The 26,200-nt window shown below is 41.9% G+C and overlaps 1 protein-coding gene across 11 annotated transcripts in view; it reads right to left on the bottom strand.

Moving 5' to 3' along the window:
- LOC122681698 (S-acyl fatty acid synthase thioesterase, medium chain-like) overlaps positions 1 to 21,433 on the bottom strand; it is a 39,445-nt gene extending 18,012 nt beyond the window's left edge. For 2 of the 11 annotated variants that reach the window (XM_043884092.1, XM_043884089.1), the window contains exons 1-5: positions 21,184 to 21,431; positions 20,659 to 20,939; positions 19,145 to 19,734; positions 6,958 to 7,123; positions 2,672 to 2,802 (exon numbers count right to left, since the gene is read on the bottom strand). In XM_043884092.1, coding sequence (XP_043740027.1) covers positions 2,672 to 2,802; positions 6,958 to 6,989 — 163 coding nt within the window. In that variant the 5' untranslated portion in view covers positions 6,990 to 7,123; positions 19,145 to 19,734; positions 20,659 to 20,939; positions 21,184 to 21,431. Of the gene's footprint in view, positions 1 to 2,671; positions 2,803 to 6,957; positions 7,124 to 19,144; positions 19,735 to 20,658; positions 20,940 to 21,183 lie in introns of all 11 variants that reach the window. The other 9 variants (XM_043884082.1, XM_043884091.1, XM_043884093.1 and 6 more) reach the window with 8 other exon arrangements.
- Positions 21,434 to 26,200: the final 4,767 nt, after the last annotated feature.

The following is a 26,200-nucleotide window of genomic DNA, read 5'->3' as shown; positions in this document are numbered from 1 at the left end:
TACAAAACTCTAATATAAATTCAAATGAGAAATTGCAGACATGAAAAAACACTATAACTCAGAAATTGAAAATCCTGAACAGAAATAGTCAGACAGTTGCACAAAGGGGTGACAGAATACTGGAAAGAAATTGATTAAAGGGACAAAAATTATTTTTAAAATGACTGAATGTTGTCTGCGAGGTAATAGATGCAATGTATTTAAATGGATATGGAGGACAGGAATAAAAGAGCTGGGAATAAGAAAACAAAGAAAAAAGGAAAGGAGCCCAAAAGAAGGTGACAATCACAAAAGTCAGAAAGTGTTCCAACACAGGAACAAATGGTGACTCTCAAGAAAGGTAAACAAACTAAAATACTGGTAAAGAACTAATATTTGAAATTATAATCCATGTAAATGTCCCTGAAATATAATGACATGAAACTGTGTGTTGAAGATAATTGAGGAAACTGGGTGAGGCATAGTTGAGAACAACTTTGCAACTTTTCCATAAATCTAAACCATTTTAAAAAATAGTTGTATTTTTAAAAGATTAACAGAGATCTTAATCAAAAGTAAAAATAAAATCTGAAGCAAATATTTCAAAAAGTAGTATTGAAAAGGCAGTAGTAATTGATACTTGATGGTTTCTTAGACTACGCTATTGAACCAACTTTCCAGGATCTAGGACCTAGAGAGTGTCATCTCTAGTGAGGATAACGCTTACTTACTTGAGACACTTCACTCAGAGATTGTCGTCTTCCCTGGTAGGGGAGATGACAATCTCTGAGTGAAGTCAGACACAGGAAGACAAATATATGGTATTGCTTATATGTGAAATCTAAAAAACTATAAATGAACTTATTTACAAAACAGATGTGGAGTCACAGATGGAAAAAATAAACTTACCAAGGGATAAGAGGGCTATAAACTGGGAGACTGGGGTTGACATGTATACACTACTAAATATAAAATAAATAACTAATAAAAAAAAAAATAAGTAACTAATAAGAACCTGCTGTATAGCACGGAGACCTCTACTCAATACTCTGTAATAGCCTATATGTGAAAAGAGTCTATAAAAAAAGAAAAGAGTCCATATAGGTATAACTGAGTCCCTTTGCTACACACCTGAAACTAACACAGCATTGTAAATCAACTATAATCCAATAAAAAAAATTTTTTAATGTCTTACAGCAGAAAAATCCTCTCATTGAACAGGTAGGGAAGCTGAATAACACGCACGCACAGTACCTGTTTGAAGGCATCATTGAACTGCTGGGGCAACCTGGACCTCCCTGAAGAGAGGAAAACTCTGGAGAAGTGAAGTGCAATTTCTCCAGCCTCTTTCCTGCTGTAGAGATATGTCAATTACCTGGTACAGGTTGCAAGTTCTAGACTGCAGGTGGAGGTCTACTTTTTCTTTTTAAGTTTCTGTTAGAATATAATTGCTTTACTTTTAAGAGGCCAAGAAGTCAGCAGCACTGTATATATTCCCACAGGGCTAGAGAGGGAACAGTTGGAAAAGTGCAAGTCGCTCAGTCGTGTCTGACTCTTTGCAAGCCCATGGACTATATGATCCATGGAATTCTCCAGGCCAGAATACTGGAGTGGGTAGCCTTTCCCTTCTCCAGGGGATCTTCCCAACCCAGCGATTGAACCCAGGTCTCCTGCATTGCAGGTGGATTCTCTACCAGCTGAGCCAAAAGCTGGAAAACAGTGCTGTAACGTCAGCCAAGAATTAGATGCTGTGACCTCAGATATAAGGGACTTCCGTGGTGGGTTAGACTATAAACCATCTATTGCAAGGTAGGAGATCTGGGTCTGATCCCTGGGTGAGGAAGATCCCCTGGAGAAGAAAACGGCAACCCACTCCAGTATTCTCACCTAAAGAATCTCATAAACAGAGGAACCTGGCAGACTACAGTCCATGGGGGTCCCAAAGAGTTGGACACAACTGAGCGACTTACAGTTTCAGAGAGGTAAGAGGTACAGTGTTTTGTCCCTCAAGGCTTTTGACTTATCTTAAGCTACCCATGTCCGGGAATAAGAAAATATAATCAGAAAATGACTTAAAAGAAGAGTGGTGTTTAATTCACTTTCATGCTGCTGTGAGAAAAAAAATTCAAGTTCACAGTCCACCAATAAGAAAGTACCTGGGACAGGGGCTTTCCAGGTGGCTCAGTGGTAAAGAATCCACTTGCCAATGCATGAGACGCGGGTTCGATCTCTGGGTCAGGAAGATCTTTTGGAGAAGGAAATAGCAATCTATTTCAGTATTCTTGCCTGGGTAATCCCATGGACAGAGGCTGATGGGCTGCAGTCCATGGAATCGCAAAAGAGTCAGACATGACTTAGAGACTAAACAACAACAACAATAAAAAAGGAAAGAAAGAAAATTCCTAAGACAGACAGGGTAATAGACAGAGAGACAAGGGGCGTAAAAAAGTTGAACAGAGTCTGAACAGAATCTCAGTGACCTATTGGCCTTAACAAATGGTATAACATGTTTAATTCGGTAACAGAAGATAGCAGAATTTCTTACTCTGGAAGTAGAAAAATGACAAAATTGCTCTTATTGAAGAGCAATCTTGAGTGTCTATTAATATTAACTATCCCCCAGTAAGGAAATCTGTATTGTTTGTATGTGCATGTTATCTGACCGTGCAAATTGCTGTAAAAGTTCACATACCTTCCACGGAATTAGGAATATCTTGGCCCCATTTGGCAAAGAAATTGGAGCCACCTCCTCCCCAAGGAAAGCAAACCAGCCTAAAAAGTGCATTACGATTCTGGTATAAGCAGTTCACAACTTTTTCATTCCTAGGGAGAAAATTCAAATATTTAACATGATGTAAAGTAAGTCCACCTGTCCTAACTGATTTAGGTGTGTTTTAACAGAAATTTTTATTCATTATAAGGAGACTGTATTCATATATAAAGGGATCACCTTTTTTTTTTCCCAACAAGAACAGCCAAAAAAATTTTTCGTGGATTCATTTTTAACAGTTAGTATATATAAACTTTGATAGATGTAAGTGAAATAGTCAAGTATCTATATGTAATATTTAGGAAATACATTTCACATGCACATTTAAAAGGGATAGACATGCTAATTTAGAAATCACCTTTTTCCCAATTCAGGGAATACTTGTATCTACACAGTTTTATCTCAATGTCTTCATGATTTCAGGTCATCTGTAAGTTTTCCAAAGCATGTAATTTTCACTCCCTTCTGAGTGTTAATTAAATACACCTTTTTGTATCTGCATATAATCATTGGAAATTTCACCACAGTGTCCAACTATCCTTCCACCTAGTATTCCAGATAATTGCTTTTTAAAAAATTCAATATATATATATTCAATATAAATATATGTACAAAACATTCAATATATATACGTTTGCATCATCCATAATTTAAACACTTCCTGTAAAGTCTTCACGTTGATCATTAAATTATTTACAAAGTTATATAGTCTTGCCAAATGTGAGATAATCAACCCTACTATCATGATTAAATCTCTCTTGCCTCTCTCTTTTTTAAGTTCCCATTTAGTCAGTTGATCTCTGTGCTGTGTTGTGCTTAGTCACTCAGTCATGTCTGACTCTTTGTGACCCCATGGACTGTCACCCTCCAAGCTCCTCTGTCCATGGGGATTTTCCAGGCAAGAATACTGGAGTGGGTTGCCATGCCCTCCTCCAGGGGATCTTCCCAACTCAGGGACTGAACCCAGGTCTCCTGCATTGCAGGTGGGTTCTTTACCAGCTGAGCCACCAGAGAAGCCCAAGAATACTGGAGTGGGCAGCCTATCCCTCCTCCAGGGGATCTTCCCAACCCAGGAATTGAACCAGGGTCTCCTGCATTGCAGGTGGATTCTTTACCAGCTGAACTACCAGGGACGCACCCCCAGTTGATCTCTACAAGCATCCAAAACTAACAATGATTGAGATTTTGTCAGGTTTACATGTATTCCTTAAAGAGGATTTTGGTTTTCATGATAAAAATAATAGAACGCTACTAATTATGAGAAACTTTACACAAACTTAAGCATAAGTTAAAACCTTTCTTGGGGGGAAGAATAACTTATGGAGAAAAACTCCTTGGCTTGTATTAGGGCATTTATGTTAATAATAGCTAATTTAAAGAGAAAAAAGGGCATTTTTTTTTAAAGGTTTTTTAATGTGGGCCATTTTTAAAGTCTTGATTGAACTTGTTACAGTATGTTTTTTATGTTTTGGTTTTTTGGCAGCCATGGGACATGTGGGATCTTAGCTCCCTGACCAGGGATCAGGCCCACTGCACTGGAAGGCAGTGTCTTAACTACTGGATGGTCAGGGAAGTCCCCTCAAAGGGGTAATTTTAATGTTTTCTTTTGAAGAGGGACATTTTGTACTTGAGGCTACATTCCTTCTAACTAAAGGAGATCAATCCTGAGTGTTCACTGGAAGGACTGATGTTGAAGCTGAAACTCCAATACTTTGGCCACCTGATGCGAAGAGCTGGCTCATTTGAAAAGACCCTGATGCTGGGCAAGTTTGAGGGCAGGAGGAGAAGGGGATGACAGAGGATGAGATGGTTGGATGGCATCATCGACTCGATGGACATGGGTTTGGGTGGACTCCGGGAGTTGGTGATGGACAGGGAGGCCTGGTGTGCTGCAGTTCATGGGATCGCAAAGAGTCGGACACGACTGAGCGACTGAACTGAACTGAAATGATTATCAGCAAACTCACTGACCATGGATCAGCCCTAAATAAGAGCTTCATAGCTATCAACCATTTACTGGAAAAACACTAGAGTCATTTTTTAAAGGAGTACAAAACCTTCCATAGTGCCTTCCACAGTTTGGTAAAAACTGCATAGCTAATGGGTGAGTTTTCTGAATCTTATTTCTGGAAGCTATTGAAGAGTCTAGAAAAATGACTTGAATTCAACATTACTTTAAAACAAGTCCATATTTTTTAAAGCCAAGGAGCCCTACTTCAGTCTATTTCAATGACTTGCATTCTCATGAACAAAAATATCAGAATAAGTATAGCCTTGCCATACCTGAAGACTATGTAATCAGCAGAAGTAGTTCTGCTGATTACAGGAGTTCTATAAGGAAAACAATACAAAGCCATAAACACAAAATTAGGTTTAGACACTTTGATCATTGCTGTTTTTTTTAGTTGCTAAGTCATTTCCAACTCTGCAACCCCGTGGGCTATAGCCCTCCAGACTCCTCTGTCCATGGGATTTCTCAGGCAAGAATACTGGGTTACCATTTCCTTCTCCTGGAGATCTTCCCCACCCAGGGATCAAACCTGTGTCTCCTGTGTTGGCAGTCAGATTCTTTACCACTGAGCCACCAGCGAAACCGTTTGATCATTAGTTTCAAGATAAAACCACCTTTCTTTGCCTTGGGAGTGGGGGTAGGAGCTGCTCTTCACTTATTTAGAGCCGGGCCAGTGTCGCAGTGGGTCCTCAGAACCCACATTGATGGGGTGCCTACCCTCCACAGCAAACCCACGGTGAAGATCTCACAAGAAGGTAGTGCCTGGGAGGGTATTGCTCATTGCTGTGAAGCCTGGACAGTTAGCAGAACATTCTCATTCTTGGGCTCTTGCCTGTCCTCTGCCTCCGTCCAATCTCCTGTGTCTCCTGAGAAAAACAGACGCAGACCAAGAAAAGCTAACCTTCCCAAGCCAATCCTCTGGGTGGAAGCCTTCTGCCTGCACTTGCCTTCTCTTTGTCTTCCCCTTCTTCAGTTTTGGTTTCGGTTAAATCATAAAATTCTAAGACTTTAGAGTTGAGAGGTATTAGAGCAATCATTTAACCCACTATCAACAGCCTGATAGCTCAGTTGGTAAAGAATCCACCTGCAATACAGGAGACCCAGGTTTGATTCCTGAGTGGGGAAGACCTGCTGGAGAAGGGATAGGCTCACTCCAGTATTCTTGGGCTTCCCTTGTAGCTCAGCTGGTAAAGAATCCTCTCACAATGTGAGAGACCTGGGTTCGATCGCTGGGTTGGGAAGATCCCCTAGAGATGGGGAAGGCTACCCACTCCAGTATTCTGGCCTAGAGAATTCCATGGACTGTGTAGTCCATGGGGTCACAAAGAGTCAGACACGACTGAGCGACTTTCACTTTCAACAGCCTAGTGACTAAGGCTGTGGAAACAAAGAGATCTGAATTCAAACCCGTTGATATGACATTAGGAAAATGACCTGAGTGACTGAAAATCTCAATGTCCTCATCTATAAAATGAGGACAATCATAGCGTCTTCCTTACACTTTGATTAAATGTCTCAAAAATACTCAGCATGGTTTTAGGAACCCACAAAACAAAAATGAATGTTTTCTATTAATCCTGGTTTGACAGTTGGAGAAATTGAGGTCAAGAGATGTTAGGTTACTCGCCCAGGGTCACCCGGCCAGTGACAAGTCAGGAATTAGAACACAAGTCCTGTTTATCCTAAGAGCTATTTCCCCACTTTATCCTTCTTCTTGTTTTCTCAGCATCAACAAGCAACAAGTGGACCCATAAGTGGCAGGGAGTGGATAGCATACCTGGGAGGCTTCAGATGACAGAGCCAGGGACACAGACGTCTACTCTACTTCTGGATGTAAATGGAATCTTACTTTCACATTTGTAGCCAAGTCATGGATTTACAGTTTCACATTAAGCTCACCACCAAGTCAGTACCATTTTACACAGTGAGTAGTTGGTACCATTTACTATACCTTACAGGACTTCCCTAGCGGTCCAGTGGTTAAGACTCTGCACTTCCAGTGCAGGGTTCGGTCCCTTGTTGGGGAAACTAGGATCCCACATGGTGTGGCAAAAACACAAATACCTTGCACTAGGGAGAATGGCCATCAAATGAGGTCTCTCTGAGAAGCCCCTTCCCATGTAAAAGGGCAACCTCCAGAGGCAGAGTATTAGAGCACCTGGGATTGGAAAAACCCAGACTGCACACAGTGACATACCTGATTGTCTCAGCTTTGTCTCTGCTCTCCATTTGTTGAGGAAATGGTACAAAATTGCTGCTCTCAGGAACTTTCTGGCCAGTGCCAAATTCAATACCTCTTTGGATATAAAACCTCTGATCAGCCTCGAGCACACTTTGAAATCTGTTGATTATTGCTCCAAGCCCTATTTGAAAAAAAGAAAAAAAAGAGGAGAAGAAATGGATTAGAAGCAACATGACAGATGTTATGTTGGAGTCGCCTGCCTCAGCTCACATTCAATCATCAGTAAGTGTTTCCATTAGCTGAACCCCTGGCTAGGACAGAGAAAGACAAAGATGCAACATTTCTAAAACTCCAGCTAGTAAATGCCCTGCAGCCAAATCAAACCAAGAACACTCAATACTGACTAGAAAATTGGGGTCTGAGGAGAGGTTTGAGTTTAAAATATTGGTGTCTTCATTTTCTAGATATTTACAAAATTTTAAAACTTAAGGAAGAATTAGGAGGTCTTAGAAAAACTTTACTGCTAATACCAAACTTCTGGGACGTCCCTGCTAGCTCAGTGGCTAAGAAACCACTTCCAAAGCAGGGGACATGGGTTCAACCCCTGGTCTGGAAAGATTCTATCTGCCATGGAGCATCTAAGCCCATGCCCCACAACTACTGAGCCCGTGTGCTCCCCAACAAGAGAGGCCACTGCAACAAGAAGCCCATGCACCGCAACAAAGAGTAGCCCCCACTCACTGCAACTAAAAAAATCGCACACACAGCAATGAAGACCAGTGCAACCAAAAATAAACAAATAAATAAAAAATGAAATATCAAACTTCCAACTCTGCAAGCTACAAATATTCAGAAAAGAAAGGAAGAATAATTACCCCCCCGAGTGGACTTTATCCTTTTACTTCCTAGAAGCTCCTTGAATCATGTCAAGGCCCTGGATCACTCAGCTGTGAGCCTCAGGAGTGTTCCCCGGAGACCAGGCTGATCTCTCAGTGTGCTGACTTCTTATAGTGCAGTGCAGAGCACCTGGAGGAACTGAAAGACCTGCTTAACTAGGGGAAGAGAGTTCCTGGAGGCGGGGATCAGCTTGTCACTCAGGTTGTTTTCTTAGTAAGAATGGCCTGGAGAAATTACAAATTCTCAAAAAACACCCCACCTGTATGATTCATTAGGATTCCACTGACTCCTTAAGTAAGGACATAAAATGCCAGAAGAGACGGCTTTGTCTACCAAGAAAAATTGGCAATCAGAGGTTGGATGCATATTTTTTGTGTTTATGACTGAAGGCTGTTACTGAGGGCTACAGAACGGCAGTAAAATGAGGCTAAATTCCACCAGCTGTTTTTAATAGAAATAAGTAAAACCTATTCTTCTTTCTGATATCATCTTATTTTTGACTTGGCACATTATAGGCAGGAGAAGTGTTTACTTTTACTTAATAGGTCTTCCCTGGTGGTCCAGTGGTTGAGAATTTGCCTACAAATACAGGGGACATGGGTTCAGTCTCTGGTCCAGGAAGATCCCACATGCCACAGAGCAGCTAAGCCTGTGTGCCGCCGGTGCCAAAGCCTGCACACGCTAGAGTCTGCTCCACAACAACAGAAACCACCACAACAAGAAGCCCATGCACCACAACTAGAGAGTAGCCTGCGCACAGCAACAAAGACCCATCGTAATCAAAAATAAATACAAATTAAAAATTTACTCAATAGACTTTTTTTTGACATGTCAATTGAGTAAATGTCAATTTACTCAGTTGACATTTTACTTCAATAGATATCACTGAAGTCCTGGGTCATTTCTCAACATTTGGAGTTATCCTCAGATAAAAGTGATAGTGACTCTGTCCTCAAGAAAAAAACAATAGAAGTGTCTATTTGATTGAAATCCTGGAGGAGAGAAGAGAGGGATGAGGTAGGGACAATATTCAGGAGACAGTGGCTTAGATTTTCCCACAACTGATACATTATACCAGTCCAAAGAGTAAAGATGCCCAGCACATTCTGAGCAGAATAGACTAAAAAGAAAAAAATGTATGTAATGATGAAACTGGAAAACAAAGACAAAGGGCAAATATTAAAAGCCCAGAGGATGAGGGGATGGACTATAATCTGGAAGGAACAGCAGAGTGGAAAGCTAGCACTAATCTCTTCAAGTGCTAAAAGAAAAATTGCTAAATTGGGATTTTCAGAACAACTCTCAAGGCAGGGAAAATCAGAAGAATCAGACTTGAAAGAGATCAAAACCTGGAGCAGAAGGATGTAAAACTCACCTCCCCCCAAGTCTACACAATGTTGGAAAGATGGTCTCTGCAATAAATGGTGCTGGGAAAACTGGACAGCTACATGTAAAAAAATGACACTAGATCATTCTTTAACTCCATACACAAAACTATGCTCAAAATGGATTCAAGGCCTAAATGTGAGACTGAACACTATAAAACTCCTGGAGGAAAACATAGGAAAAACACTCTGACATAAAGTGTAGCAACATCTTTTTTGACTCGTCTTCCAGAATAATGGAAATAAAAACAAAAATAAACAAATAGGGTCTACTTAAAAGCTTTTGCACAGCAAAGCAAACAATAAACAAAATGGAAAAACAACCAACAGATTGGGAGAAAGTATTTGCAAATGATGCAACCAATAAGGGATTAGTCTCCAAAATTTGCAAACAGCTCATGACACTTAACAGCCTCAAAAGAAATAACCTACTCAAAAAATGAGGAGAAAGCATAAATAGAAGACATTTCTCCAGAGAAGATATACAGATGGCCAATAGCACATGAAAAGACATTCAAGATCACTAAGTATTAGAGAAATGCAAATCAAAACTACAATGAGATATCACCTCACACCAGACAGAATGGCTATCATCAAAAAAGCCACAATCAATCAATGCTAGAGAGGGTATGGAGAAAAGGGCACCTCCTACACTGTTGAAAATTGCTAGTTTTCAGTTTAGCAAGTTGCATAGCATGGCCAAAAAAAAAAAAAAAACCCAAATAAACAACAACATCAAAATCCAGATGCGGGAAAATTCCTATTGAAAGCTAACTGGAAAATAGCAGAAGGACTCCTGTAACAATCAAGGCTGTAAGAAAGATACACACATATTTGGGTAAAACAGGAAGAAAAACATTGGGTCAGGACCTGTGTCCCTTGAAGGGGGCTAAGAGGAGAAAGGGGATTGGACGTGTGGACGCTGCCCCAGGGAGTGAGCAGGTCAAGGCTCAGACTGAGCATCCCTGTCCTGGGGTCCTATGTGGAGAGACAAGCCCCCTTGCCTGGTTGGAGAATCTCTGGCACAGGTAAAAAGGCTGGAGCAGCCCGGACACCACTTAGGAATGCACAGGTGCTGGCTGGCCCCCAGGTAGGATGGGGAGAGGTCTTCCCCGACCACCTTGCTGTGTTCCCCAGCCTGCATGGAGCAAATGTAACAACACTCATATCAGGCAAAATAGACTAAAACAAAATCTATAACAAAAGGCAAAGGCATTATAAGTAAATCAATACAAGAAGAGGATATTACACACATAATACAGGAGCACCTAGCATATAAAGCAAATACTGAGACATAAAGGGAGAAATTAACAATAGTACAGTAATAGTAGTGTATTATTAGTATATTATTATTATAATAATGTAATAGTAGTGTATTATTAGTATATTATTATTATAATAATACAATAGTAGTAGCATATTAGTAGTATAGTATTATTATAATAATGCATTAATACCCTCTGACATCAATGAACAGATCGTCCAGATAGAAAATCAGGCAATAGTGGTCTTAAGTGACGCAGTACAGCAGTTGGACTTAATCTATAGGATATTGCATCCAAAATCAGCAGAAACATATTCTTCTCTTTTCTTCCCTAAAACTTTATTTATTTATTTTTGGCTGTGTGGGCTTTCTTTAGTTGTGGTGAGCAGGGGCAACTTTCTAGTTGCAGAATGTAGGCTTCAGTAGTTGCAGCATCCAGGCTCTAGGACAAAGGTTCAATAGTTGCAGTGCGTGGGCTTAAGTTTCACTACAACAAATGAGATCTTCCTAGATTTTGGATTGTACCCATGTTTCCTGCATTGGCAGGCAGATTCCTTATGACTGAGCCTCCAGGCAAGTCCTCAGCATCACTAATTACTGCTGCTACTGCTGCTAAGTTGCTTCAATTGTGTCCGACTCTTTGCAACCCCATAGACGGCAGTCCACCAGGCTCCTCTGTCCCTGGGATTCTCCAGGCAAGAATACTTGGAGTGGGTTGCCATTTCCTTCTCCAATGCACACATACATGCTAAGTCGCTTCAGTCATGTCCAACTCTCTGCAACCCCATGGACAGCAGCCCACCAGGCTCCTTTGTCTAGAGACATGCAAATCAAAACAACAATGCAATATCACCTCACACCTGTTAGTATGGCTGTCATCAAAAAGTCTACAAATAATAAATGTCAGTGAGGATGTGGAGAAAAGGGATCCCTTGTACACTGTTGGTGGAAATATAAATTGGTGCAACCGCCGTGGAAAACAGTAGAGGTTTGTCCACAGAGCTACCATATGATCCAGTATATATATATCTAGAAAAATGAAAACACTAATTTGAAAAGCTGCATCTAACCCAGTGTTTATAGCAGTACTATTTCCAGTATCCAAGACATGGAGGCAAGCTAAGTGCCCATCAACTGAGGAATGGATAAAGAAGGTATGATATAGAGATAGATGGGCTTCCCTGGTGCCTCAGACGGTAAAGAATCTGCCTGCAATGCAGGAGCCCTGGGTTTGATTCCTGGGTTGGAAAGATCCCCTGAAAAAGGGGATCTCTACTCCAGTATTCTTGCCTGGAGAATTCCATGGACAGAGGATCCTGGCAGGCTACAGTCCACGGGGTTGCAAAGAGTTGGACATGACTGAGCAAATAACACTTTGACTTCATATATATAGATATCACAATGGAATATTACTTAGCCATAAAGAGGAATGAAATTCATGTTGCAATTTGCAGCAACACAAATAGACCTAAAGATTATAAAATAAGTTAGACAGAAAAAGACAAATACTGTATGATACCACTTATATATGGACTCTGAAAAATAATACAAATGAGAGTATATTCAAAACAGAAACAGATACATACGTATAGAAAAAACTTGGGGTTACCAAAGGGGAGAGGAAAGGGGGAGGAACAAATTAAGGATCTAGTGGTAAGAGATACAGACAACTAAGTATAAAGTAGAAAGCAACAAGGATATATTGTAAAGCACAGGGGATTATAGCCATGGTCTTGTACTAAAAATGGAGTATACTCTGCAAAAATACTGAATCACTCAACTATACACATGAAAATAATATAATATTGTAAATCAACTATACTTCAGGAAGCAGAAGCAGGGCAAAATAAAGACATTTTCAAGTGTCTTTTCTAAGTTTGCCACCCAGAAGACATTCTCTAAATTAAATTTTAAAGGAAATATATACTTTGGGCAGAAAGTAAGTGACTGCAGATGGGAGATTTTGAGATGCAAAAAGAAATTTAAAAAGACAATGGTAAATAAGTGAGCCAATGTAAATAAACATTAATTGCATAAAGCAGTACCTGTAATTTCTAGTTGGCCTTAAAATATATATGGAATTAAAATATTGAACAAAATAATGTATATGTCAAGAGCAAGTAAAGGAATTTCTTTTTTTTTCCTTTGAGGTTTTATTAAGTTTAGACTGATAAGTATGCATGTTTTAATTTCTAAGGCAAGTTTCTTGAAAGAACAGAAACATACCATATGCCACCCAAACTGGAAGAGAGGACTGTTTAGTGAATCAAAAAGAGAAAAGTAAGGAAAAACATAGAAAACACAATAAACACAGGTAAACATAGAAAACACAGGTAAAACAAACAGAAAACACAATACAAGATAGCAGATTAAACCCCAAATATCACTGCCTGTGCTTTTTAAAATATTTTCATTTGTTTGTTTGACTATGCCAGCTTTTAGTTGTGGCACACAGGATCTTTAGTTGTGGCATGCGAACTCTTAGTTGAGGCACGTGGGATCTGGTTCCACGATCAAACCCGGGTACCCTGCACCGGGGGCGAGAAGTCTTAGCCATTAAACCACCAGGGAAATCCCAGTTTTATATTACATATTAATGGGCTAAATTCTCTAAGTATGACACAAAATTGTCAGGTTGAATTAAAAAGTAATCCAGCTATAATGCTGGGTATATAAGATGTATCTAGGAAGATATCATTCTTAAGATTTAAAAATAATTTCAAATGTAAAACAGTCAATGCCAGGCTCTGGCACAGAGGAAGCATGTTCTGAAATGTTTTGGCTACCAGCTAGGCAATGGAAAAGAAGGCCTGCGGAATGGCGTGTGAGAGAACAAGGCGGAAAGAGCAACAGGTGCCTGAGCCCCGGAGGTGAGCTGGTGCACGGTAACTGAGAAATCAAAAGGATTTGTGCACGGATGGAAGGCGGAGCCTGGATGTAAGTAGGAGGCAGATTGTGGACAGCTTTGTGAGCAAGCAATCTGAAGAATTTGGGGCTTGGTCTTAAGACAAAGAGAAGATGACCTGCGTCATCTTTCAGGGTGATGGCTCTGATGACAAGGTCACGGCGAAGAGCATGTTAGGAGGCTGTTGTAATAATTCAGGAGAGGAAGGATGATGCCTTGGGCTAACATTCTGACATTAAGAAACACTCACAGAACAATTGTGAAGGGCCAGGCATCACTCACACTTTTAACGCGCTGTCTTTTATTGTGGTTGCTAATTTATTAATGTGGCCGTGCTGGGTCTCGGTTACAGCACATGGGGTTTTTGTTGTTGTTGTTATTTTATTTATTTAACTTAGGCTGTGTTGGGTCTTCACTGCTGCGAGGGCTTTCTCTAGTTGTGGTGAGCAGGGGCTACTCTCTAGTTGTGGTGCACAGGCTTCTCATTGTGCTGGCTTCCCTAGGTGCAGAGCACAGGCACGGACTCTAGGTGTGTGGGCTCAGTAGTCGCAGCTACCTGGGTCTAGAGCACAGGCTCAGTAGTTGTGGCACATGGGATGAGTTGCTCTGTGGCAAGTGGGACTTTCCTGGATCAGGTATCGAACCTGTGTCTCCTGCATTGGCAGGCAGAGTCTTTACCACTGAGCCACCAGGTAAGCCCAGCACACAGGATCTTAACTGCAGTTTGCAGGATCTAGATCCCTGACTGGGGATTGAACCTGGGCCCCCTGCATCGGAAGCTCAAAGTCTTAGCTACCAGACCACCAGGGACATCCTGTGTTAAGTCTTTTAACTTTTACAGTTATGTGAACATTCTTCCCCCACATGATGAAGGTATTATTATTATTTTTCTATTATAAAATTGTATTTGTGTATAAGTTTTTATATATGTCTCTACACACACACACACACACACACACACACACATGCATATTGTGGCTGCACTGAGTGGCTTGTGGAATCTTAGTTCCCCAACCAGGGATTTTACCCACACCCTCGAAGTAGAAGCACAGAGTCCAAACCCACTGGACCACCAGGGAATTCTGAAGGTATTATTATTACCTACATTTTAATTTAAAGAAACTAAGGCACAGAGAGGTGCAGTGACTAAAAGACATATGTTGGCAAGCAGTAGACCCAGCTAGTCTGGCTTGAGAAGCTCTTAAACCCCAGTGCCCACCTCTACTGTGCGTTATGTGCCACGACAGCCTCCTTCCCTGGCATCTGTGGGATCTGGTGCTTTATTAGGCATGGTGAGTGTGGAAGAGCTACAAACAGTGTGACTCCCAGCTTTCTGACTTAACCAATGGATGGGGTATGTGGCGGTGCCGTCAGGTCTTGAGATGGAAAACAGGAGAAATGGTCTGTGGGGAAAGGCGAGGTGTTTAGTATCAGATTATTAAGGTTAAGTGTTAGTTGCTCAGTCGTGTCTGACTCTTTGTGACCCCATGGAGTGTGGCTCACCAGGCTCCTCTGTCCATGGGATTCTCCAGGCAAGAATACTGGAGTGGGTTGCCCTGCCCTCCTCCAGAGATCTTCCTTGCCTAGAGTTCAAACCCAGGTCCTACATTATCATTCCCAAGGTGGACTCCAGTATTCTTGCCTGGGCAGTCCCAGGGCCAGAGGAGCCTGGCAGGCTACAGTCCACGGGGTATCAAAGACTCCGAATGGACTCAACAGCAACATCTGTGAGGCACCCATGGAGGGATTTCCAGAGAGTATTCGACCACAGGGACTTGAATCTCAGGGGTGTGTCTGGGTGTACCTTAAATTCATACTACACTACTAAGTATTTTAAATGACCCAAGTTTGTTCCTTTTTTATGCCTGAGTAATATTCCAATCAGCAGCTTCCTGACAGGCATCACTGAGTACAATTTAATGGCAGAAACCAAACAGGTCTCTGGTTCCCAAGAGAGAAAGTTTGCCCCACGGTGCTCATTCCTACTGGGGATGCTGAACCACAGCTGCACCGTCTGGCCCTCTTGCAGCTTCAGCCTGAAACTGGCAGCTGTGTGTTAGAACAGCTATTCCCCATGGTCCATCGTGGAACAGGATTGGGCTTCTCTTGGCAGGGAGGCAGTTTCTACCACGGACCAAGGCCTATGAGCTGAGTCCCACTACAGAACAGATACCCTACAATGAGTGATTGCGAACACTGCTCTCTAGTACCGTGGCGGCCAGCTGGCACCAGCACTTATGAAGAGTGGCCAAGAAGGAAGTGGCTTTTGCATTTGTTAAGGAAGATTGGCACCATCTGAGCTTACCATAAAGCTTATGGGGAAAGTGCTGATCATGTGGACTCTGTGAACCAAAATTGCATGTCATAGTCCCAAGGGCCATGATTGTGAAATGAGTCTTGCTGCAGAGGTACTGTGGCAATTACTAATTACTAAGCTAATTACTAAGAGTTAATTACTCTAATTACTAAGAGCATTCCAGACAAAAACTGCTTGAGCAACTTCTTTGAAGTTTTTTTAAAAGTTTGGCCTCACTCCAAACTTTTTGAAGTCATGTGGGATCTTAGTTCTCCAACTAGGGATCAAACCCACGACCTCTGCATTGAAAGGCAGAGCCTTAACCCTTGGACAACCAGGGAAGTCCCCCTGGATTGAACCTTAACCTGAAACAAAATGTCAGAAATGGCACACCATGGATGGTTCAAGACTGTGTTTGTTACTGGCTTTATCTATGCTGTGTCAATGTCTGTTTCCTGAAGCTGCTGTAATAAATCACCATAAACTGGTGTGCAGAACAACATGAGCTTATTCTCTTACCGTACTAGAAACCAGAAGTCTAAAAGGGGTCTTATTTGGCAAAACCAAGTGGTTTGCAGAGCTGTGTTTCTTTTGGAGACTCTAGGAGGGGAGAATCAATTTTTGGCCTTTTCTAGCTTCTAGGGGCTTTATGTGGTTTTGGGGAGGCTTTTGGCTTCTGCCTTACCTCTCTCAGACCTCTGCTTCTTTCATCACATCTCCTCTGACTCTGACTTGTCTGCTGCCCTCTTTAAGGACCTGGGTGATTTCATGGGGTCTGCTGAGGTTTTTCAGGTTAATGTCCATATATCAAGTTCTTTATTTAATCACATCTGCAGTGTTTCTTTAGCCAGGTAAAGTGCCATACCCACAGGTTCCAGGGTTAAGGATGTGGCTGTCTTTGGGGTCAATTATTCTACTGTGGTAAATTTTTTAAAAAGCATGATTGGGTTCAGAAGACCTACTATGCTCAGCACCTACTGGTTTGTCAAATCTGGAAAATGATAGACCAGATTTGTGATCCTGACCAGAGAGGTACAGAAAAAGGACTTGAAACAAGTGGTAAATAAGATGACACCAGGCAGCGTGTGAAAGACTTACAAGAGGCTTGCTAGTCTATTTATCCTTTCCATCATGTGTCTGTTCTGAAAAGGCACAACTTTGAGGAAAACTAATGGAGCTTCATAAGGACACATAGTTCTGGAAGAGGAGCCCTGGAGTTGAATGAATTGATAAATATGAGCTTGAGAGAGTCAGTTCCTGGGTAGGTTGATAAGAAGTCTGGGGTCCCTGAGGAGCAGATAGGAGTCTGGAGTTCTCAAGGAGGAGAAAAGGACACTTCTTTCTTTCTACATTGCTTTCTCATAGTTAATATAACATTGTATCCTGCTTGAGGACATGTTTCTCCTTCTTGAGAACCTTCTGACTAATCCTGTCATCTTAAAATGTATATTATGGGAGTGGGTCTGTTAAGACCTTTACAGCCTTGAGACATTCTCTTGATTTATTGTTAATAACCAGTTGAAAGGTATATAACTCTGTTGCGAAGACTAGCAAGGGGGGCACTCTCGGTCTCCCTTCTGATGTCTATGTCAGAAGCTTTCTCTGTCCCTTTTTATACTGTAAGAAAACTCTGCTACATATAAGCTCTTGAGTGACCAAGCCTGGTCCCTGGTCCCAAGCTAAATCTTCTTCTTCAGAGAGCCAACGTATCCAACATCGTTCATCTGTAAGCTATCAAGCTCATGACGTGAAATCTATTCAATGGTCAGAACTTATCATTGGAGACAGGTAAAAAGTCTTGTGCATGCATGCATGCTAAGTTGCTTTATTTGTGTCTGACTCTTTCCCAACCCCATGAACTGTAGCCCACCAGGCTCCTCTGTCCAGGGGATCCCAGGCAAGAATACTGGAGTGGATTGCCATGCCCCACTTCAGTGTATCCTCCCGACCCAGGAATTGAACCCAGGTGTCCTGCATTTCAGGTGGATTCTTTACCATCTGAGCCACTAGGGAAGCCCAGTGACAAAAATTTACAATAAAAGGCTATCTTTCATCTATTTAATTTCAAAGTCCTCAGGACTCACTGATCTGGGGGCACTTAAGTCTCCCAGGCTAATAGCCTTCCTTGTACTTGGGCTATTTCTGCAGTGATTAAAGGAAGCACTGGAACATATTTCCTGTGGTAGTGATTCAAGGGCGACCCAGAAGCTGACCCAGGACAAGGTTTCAAGTCCAAGGAAGTGACTCAGAGGGAGAGGACCAGCAGGGCAGTGCGAGAAGGGGTGAGGAAGAGAGATAACCAGTTGCCTATGTCATCCAGTGAGATACTGTGGCACGTGACTAGAGATTAACCTCAGGACATTAACGTTCCTCTAGAGGAAGCAGGTGGCTGACACCTCTCTGCCCCAGGCACCATCATTTCTTGGCAATTCAGTGAAAAGCAAAGGAATCTAGAGGCAAGAGAAAGCTCCCAGGCCACAAAATACAGATCTGGCAGTTCAAAGTGATGGTCTAGTGAAGTGGTAAAGGGTGGGGGGCTGGGGGTGGGCCTAACCTCTACACAGCCACTTGAGTGGTTTCCTGGGGAGGCTTTCTCTTCCCCTGCACAACTGTTAACTTTACCACAGTTAAAACAGGAAGAACCAGACTGAGGCGGGCATCAGCGGCATGCTACTGCAGTTATATTTTAGAACAAAGGGAGATGATTACCAGAGACCAACTTTTGATGTCTCAAAACATTCCATCAGAGTCTGCACTTGGGACTATTTTGTAAAATGACACTTACATGATGTCAAATGAAACAACGGATTTTTAAAAAAGATCATGGCAAGTAATACTGAGAAGAGAGGCTAGTAAGCATAAATTTTCACTTTGTGGACTTCTTTGTCGTCGCACTCCCTCTGTTTGTTGTAGTAATAGAAAGTATTGTCCCTTCTCTGAAGCTTCTTCACATATCCTGTCTCTGGCCAACGATCTACCTGTACATCCAAAACCAAAACACAAATATTGTAATGGTCCTTTTATATAATTGTTCACTATCAAACATTAAAAATTGCAAGTCACATCAAACAACAAGGCACAAAATTAAAAAATACTTGAGCTCTTAGTGATGTCTTACACTTGTAGACACATAGACACACATACATAAAAAACACACATACAACACACTTGTCTCACATTGTAACCTTATACTGAAGGACTATTAGTTCAATGCTTCTCCCTAGATCCCAATTTCTAGGTTTAAATTTCTACTCTGCAGCCAAGATAAAACTTTCAGAATAATCTAAACTTTATTCTTCTTATATTTACTAACTATTTGATGCATTATTACTTACTAACTTCTGAAAATAATACCTAAGGAGGGAATTAGGGCTAGGCCGAGGCAACAGGAAGAAGCTAGCCTGGATGTCTCTAAAGGTGAATGTGTATCTCATGTCCATATTTCAAGTGCACACCTTGAAACTCAATTTTTCATAGAAATTTGAGGTAATGAACAAAGTCTTCAGCAATCTCTTCTTAGCTTCTCCTCCTTAGTTTTTCTCATTTGCCGTACTGGTTTGCTTACTTGATTGTTTGGCTTGATCCAGTTTGGACCTTTTTTTTTCCCCTTCCTCTGTGAAGTCAATGCATTTCTGCTCTGGTTAGATATGTTGCTTCCGGATGGTGTGACGTCTACTCCATCACTGTCAAAACCCAAGCTGGAGGCTGCTCATCCAAATCCAGTGACGTGACTGGCAGAGGCTGGCACCAGGTTGAAGGTGGTCAGGAAGAGGGAATTCAGTGACCATGGAGCAAATACGGTGATCTACCAGAGCTTTCGCGTCACACAAGCTACAGTTCACGTGCCTCCGAATTCAAACAACAGGGAGGGACATCCCCAGCAGTCCAGTGATTAAGACTTTGTGCTTTCACTGCAAGGGGCAAAGGTTTGATACCTGGCTGGGGAACTAAGATCCCACAAGCTGCATGACCAAAATCCCGCCCCCCCACCCCCGCCAAACTACAGTTAGAAGCTCTGGGCATTAGCTCCTCCTGTCTTCAGAATCTAGAGGGGGAGACCAGAGCCAGATAAGTAGAATCTCTTGGGATATAATCCAGAACCAAAATGGGAACAAGTGACAGCGCTGGAGAAGGAGAAAATTAGGAAGGGCCTGCTGAGGTGCCTCTGGAGGCTTCTACTGCCCCAAAGATCAAGTGGAAACTTATTAAGGTGACATACAAGGGTCCCCATCTCCCCATCAGCCTTTATCCTTATGCCCCACCACTGAACCACTTACTATTTACCAAGGCCACCAGTCCAGCCTTCCATGGCCTTATACCCATTCCCTCTGCCTGGAAAATGAGTCCCACCCTCAGCACCCCCACCACCTGTCTTACTTAAACAAGTATTTGTGGGTTATACACACTGCACCAAGACAGAAAGATTATGAATTAAAAACAGCTACTGAACTCACTGGGCCTAATGTCTATGAGATAGACTCATCAGCAAAGCATGTGATGCACTTCAAGGTCAGGGCCCTGAGGCCTGACAAAGTTGAGGGGGTCAGGAAGGGCCTCGAGCAGGTGACAAATTTATTCATTTGGCTGCACTGGGTCTTAGTTGCAGCATATAGGATCTAGTTCTTTGAGCAGGATTCCAACAGGGGTCTCATGCGTTGGGAGAACAGGAGTGTCGGCCACTGAACCACCCTGGAAGTGACCTTTTAACCCACATCTAAAGAATTCCCACCAAAAGGAGTACCTATTCGGGAAGAGCATCCCAGGGAACTGCATTAAAGGAAATAATGTCAGTGTCGCTGGGGCATGGATGTGAGAGTAGAGAAATACTGAGAAAGGGAAGGACCAGATGGTGAAGACGCCTGCAACCCTTACAGTGGGAGCGGCTGTCACGTTCAAAGCAGAGGAACAGCACAGCTACAAAGACGGCATACAAAGACCTCGGTGGACTCGAGCCAGGAGGAATCTTTACCAAGACTGAAAGCAGCAAAGAGGAGTCGGAATAGTCCTGGGAAGACATGACAGTGACCTTCACCAGAGTTGCCGGTGGACGGAAACACATGCTAGTTGAAACAGGAGGTACAATCCGCCCGACTTAGTGATCAACTGGGAGTAAAGCAGGGAGGACTCAGTTTCCGGATCTGGTAATCGATCCCCGAGGTCATCTCTCTCTGGTCTGCCGTCTATCTAGTGCCAACCTACTATTCAGCACACACGACTGGAGTTATTTTCTTGTCGGCCTCCACTTCCAGGCTGCGGAGAACAGAAGGGCCGGGTGGGGCTTTGTCTGATTGCTTCTCCTATCCAAAAGACGCGCAACTCCAAACAGAGCAGAGCCTGAGCCCAGGCCGGGACGCAGGAAAACACGCCGGGACGGGGAAGCCCTAGGGACTGGGGGCCTAGACAACTTTGCGCGCGCCTGGCCGAGTCGCCGGTTCGATCCCAACCAGAGCGACCCCTCCGGATCTCACATCCCAGCGCAGAGCCCTCCACTCACGTCTGCCCCGGCACCGGCTCCACGTGGCCGCGCTGCGCGTGCGTAGAGCTCACTCCTTGCCCGGCCTTTGCCTTCCAATGCGGTGGGGCAGGGGATGGAACCGCTCCGAAAACGCTTTACATTCTTTTGCATCCGACCACTCCCAAACCGGAGAGTCTGTCTGCCCAGGGCGTCGCGACAGTTTCAGGAGTTTAGGAGCTGGGTGGAGGCGCTGGGAAAGGCCCTCCAGCGGCAGTGCGCAGGCGCAAGGTGTGTCTCGCGAGATCTCCAGTTGCCTGGGAACGGGCGGCCAGCTATCCGCTGTCTGTCCTGGGGACCACTGTACCCGTTAGACTCCAAAGGCTAATTCTCTCTCCAGTCGCCGCTCCTTTCTAACCCAATTTCTGCCTTTCAGCGCCTGGTAGTCTGAGCCCCTCTCGCTTTTCTGTTTTCGGCTTGCCAAAGAGACGCTAAACCAGTGCCCCCTTCACCGCGTCTCTGCCGAATCCCTGGCAATGTGGAAATGAATAAAGATAAAGGGGAGATGGGGAGGTGGTGAGGAAACCATGCACTTACAAGCAACGATGTAGACCATCTTGAGCCTCCGTAAAGAGGCGAATAAAGGCTATCTTGAATTCTGTGACAGCAGTTCAGAGAATTCCAAATACTGTGACTACTTCAGCCAATGGAGGCTTGAATGGTTACGAACGGAGTCGCTGGGAAGTCAGACAATTAATTGTAAGACAGCTGAAGAACATTTTCAAGATCAGGGATCTGAATCTGTTGACTTACTCTTGTCAAGACCGAGACCATAGTTTGCTTCTGACCTAATAAGCCTCCTCCCTCCTCATACCCTTTCTTTTCCTTTTCCAGTCTAACTTAGCACTTTTCTTCCTCTTCTAAATATCTTCCTGTTTTTCTCAATCGCTTCACCGCTCGTTTTGTTTCGCATCTTTGGTCTGTACAGCTTCAATTTTCATCACCTACATAGTACCCGGCTGGCCGTAAAGTAAACAAAACAAGGAGCTGTGCGTGTGGTCAGAGTATTGCAGGTTACGCGGGGTAAAGTATAGTGTGATTTTTTTTTTTTTTTTTTTGTCAATTAGAAAAATTAAAAAAAACCACCTTAGGAGTTTGAGTGTAACAGGCTTTTGTTTCGTAAAATGAATAGTAACAGATCATCACGATGAACAGTAAACATGCAGTTGTAAAGCAATCTCAGATCACAATTTTTAGCAGCAACCTCTCATTGCCCAACAGAATCCCTCTATTCTTGAAATGTCACTGAATGTCCTGATTCAGCTCTAACCTGTTTCCATCATGTCTGTCGCCTTATTCACTAGAAACAAGATGGGCATTTTGGGTACTGGAAGGCAAAAAGTTCATGTCTCGTGATTTTTTAATATAATACTTAAAATCTTCGGTGGCAGCTAGACTTTCTACTACCATTGGTAAAAGCTGTGACACTAGACCCTAAGGCAGGTCACGTGAAACAAGACCTGTTTGTAGACTCAATACTGTGTTAGGTTATAAGCTTCATAAATCATTCAACCCTTGAAAAACATTAATAAACTTTTTTATTCCTCTTTGGCTGAGCCACACAGCACAGCATGAGAGATCTTGGTTCCCTTGCCAGGGACTGAACCTGCACGCCTTGCATTAGAATCTGGAGTCTTAACCACTGGACCACTAGGGAAGTCTCCCAAATTGCTAGTTTTGAATGTAACTTAACCCTGGCTTTTGATTTGGTAAATTGCTGATTATGGCTATCTTTGTTAAATTTAAATTGAATTAGCTTAACTTGTGACGCAGTGATTTTTTTCCTGGCTTCTTATGTGGTCAATGCAATCAGGTATATTTAATGGTGGCAAGCTGAGATTAAAATGTTAAATGTAAGAGCCAATCACAAGGTTATTATTTTTTTTCAAAGTAATGAAAACAGTACTTTATCTACTGTAAAATTGCAGGTTAATGACTTAGTCCTACAGAGTGGCTCTCAAACCTTCAATGAACTCACTGATTTAAAAATTATAAAGTATCATTTCAAAGATTAAATAATAATGAGGATAAATCACATGTTAAGTAGTGCCGCCAAATAGAAGTTTTAAAATTCTCAAAAAAAAATAAAAATAAAAATAAAATAAAATTCTCAGTAGAAATTTTTGGATAAAAAGATGAGAAATTATTCAATCAAAGTGGAAGGTAAATATAATTTTAAAAGAATGAAGTATTATGAGTCTTTTTAAAAAAAAAGTATTCCAATAAATATTTTAAAATCTAAAAAAAATAAGTCTCAGATCTAATTTTTAAGCTGTATGACAGAAACACGTCAGATTGAAGTGCTAAAGCAATGGGAAGGAAATATGTGTAAGTTTTTGTCCCTCTAAGGTTTCAGATTTATAGCTTGAGTATCATTTCAGTTTATATTTACTCTATGAAGATTTGCAGCCACTATATACATGTCTCTGGATCAAAACCAGCTAAGGTCAAGATCTTAACCTCATCATCACATGACTCTAAAGCAAACTAATTAACCCTGTCTATGAAGTGATAAAAATAGTACCTGTTGTGAGGATTAGAAGAAATAATCTACTTAAAATGCTTAGCACAGTGCCTGATACATGCAGAGTGCTTCATAAATAGAACTGATGGATCCAGTAGCAACCTGAATTCAGAGATAATAGGTTAATAAAAATTAAGCCTCTATGATTTTAGTGCCTTGTTCTGTTTGAAGACTAAGCAATAAAATTTCCACAAGAATGTTGCTAAAATGAATGCATTTCGAAGGTAATTTCTCTCCCATTTGTATCATACAAACACTGTAACAGAAGTGTTTTTAAAAAAATTTTCCCATGACCCAATAACCTCAAAACTCATTTCCTTTCAGTGTTTCCTTCTAATTTGTTTCACATTTAAGTGTGCACTTACATTATTAAAATAATATAAATTTTATATTCTGATTTTCTTTTCATATAACATTTTTCCCTATATTTCCCAAACATAGTTTTCAAGTTGTCACTTTAACATATATTTAGTATCTTATACCAATCAGTTTACTTTTTAAAAATAGCTGTTCCTCTGTTATTTTACCCTGGGAACTCAATTTGGTCTTTGAATAACAAAGTGTTCTTTTTATATTCATTCTAGAATTGGACTACAGTTAGGTTTATACGCTTGCCATGATATAAGAGCCACTTAAGAGACCTGACAATAAGTTTTGTCATTAACCACAATTTTTTGTTGAGAGAAAGTTACCAGCTGGAAAGTTTGTCAATAGAATGTAGGAGAATTGAGCAGCAGACTCTTCTTTCCCTCTGGGCATCCTCATCTTTGCTCTGTGTATGTGTGCATTGGAGTTCTCCAGAGAAGTAGAACCAGTGAAGATACAGATGTGAGTTATGGAGCCTGAGAAGTTCCACAGTCTGCTGTCTGCAAGCTGGAAACCTGGAAAGCTAGTGATGTCAATTCAGTCTAAACCCAACGGCCTGATAATCATGGGAGCTGAGTTTAAAAATCTCATTCCAAGGACATGAGAAGGTGAGATGGGATGTCCCAGCTCAATCAGGGTAGCAAGAAACAAGGGGGGCAATTCCTCCTTCCTCTGACTTTTGTTTTATTCAGGCCCTTCATGAATAGCGAAGATTGGCAGGCTGCAGTCCATGGGGTCACAAAAGAGCCAGACATGACTGAGCATGCAGACCCAGTTCGTGGATTGGATGGTGCTCACCTACACTGGGGAGGGGGGATCTTTTGGGTTGGCCAAAAAGTTCATTCAAGTTTTTCCCCATAAGTTGTTATGGAAAACCCCAAAGAAACTTTTTGGCCAACCCAATATTTTACTGAGTCCACTGATTCAACTGCTAATCTTTTCCAGAAGCACCTCCACAGTTCTTGTTGTTCAGTTGCTAAGTTGTGTCCAACTCTTTGTGACTCTATGGACTGCAGGTTTCCCTGTCCTTCACTATCTCCTGGAGTTTGCTCAAATTCATGCCCATTAAATCAGTGATGCTATCTAACCACCTTATCCTCTGCCCTCTTCTTCTCCTTTTGTCTTCAATCTTTCCCAGCATTAGGATCTTTTCCAATGAGTCAACTTTAATACTTTGGCTACCTGATTGAAGGAACCCCCACAGATACACCCAGAAACAATGAAATAATGTTTAATCAGGCCAGTCAAGTTGACACATAAAATTAACCATCAGTATGATGGTCTCTGTATCATACATAATAATTGTTATATAAACGGTAACGTTATTTTAAAATCAGTGACTAGAATAACTTTTGTGATGAGCTACAAAATCAATGACCTTTTTAGTATGCAGTTAACAAAGCCTCCTACTGAAAGTGGTTAGTCAGTGGTTATTATCTGTCTTCAAAGTCTGGATCTTTTCCAAGACGGGCTCATTGGCTTACACAACATCTCCTCAAAATCCCAAGGACTCTCTGTCCTTCCCCTTTGCCATCCTCTGACTCTTGGCATTGGCCCTCAAGCTTGTCCTCTCAAGCTCACAGTCTAGTGGTGACAGCTCTGATCGTCACAATTCACATAACCACGTGGCAGGAAGCAGAAGTTTCCCTCATGCATTTCTTTCTATCAGAAAGAAAAATCTTCTTAAGAAGCCCTAACAGACTTCATTCTGTTGCTCACTGGACAGTATCAGTCACATGCCCCCACTGAAACCAGTCCCTGGCGGGGGTGAGTGAGTCAAACGAGACTTGCTGAGACCAGTTATGAGTCTTCTCTTGGAGATGGAGCATAATATGGCTCCATAACCAAATGAAAGTAGGATCATTGACAAAAATGAAGGGGGAAATGGCTGCTAGGTGGGGAACCAATACATTAATGTCTCCAGTAGGGAGACATTTTGTTTAGTGGAGTTCAGTTGCAGAATACGTTAATTGGACACTAATACATAAAACACATGCAATTTAACAACCAAATGATCAGGGTGGAAACAAAATGATGAGCCATTATAATTTAATTCAGCCCTATGTATTAGCATTGAAACCAAGCCTAAAAATGACACAAGTTTAACAC

Source organism: Cervus elaphus, chromosome 23 (assembly GCF_910594005.1).
Source record: "Cervus elaphus chromosome 23, mCerEla1.1, whole genome shotgun sequence".
NCBI lineage: Eukaryota > Metazoa > Chordata > Mammalia > Artiodactyla > Cervidae > Cervus > Cervus elaphus.
Note: the sequence above shows the minus strand (reverse complement) of the source record. Positions and strands in the feature narration are given on the sequence as shown.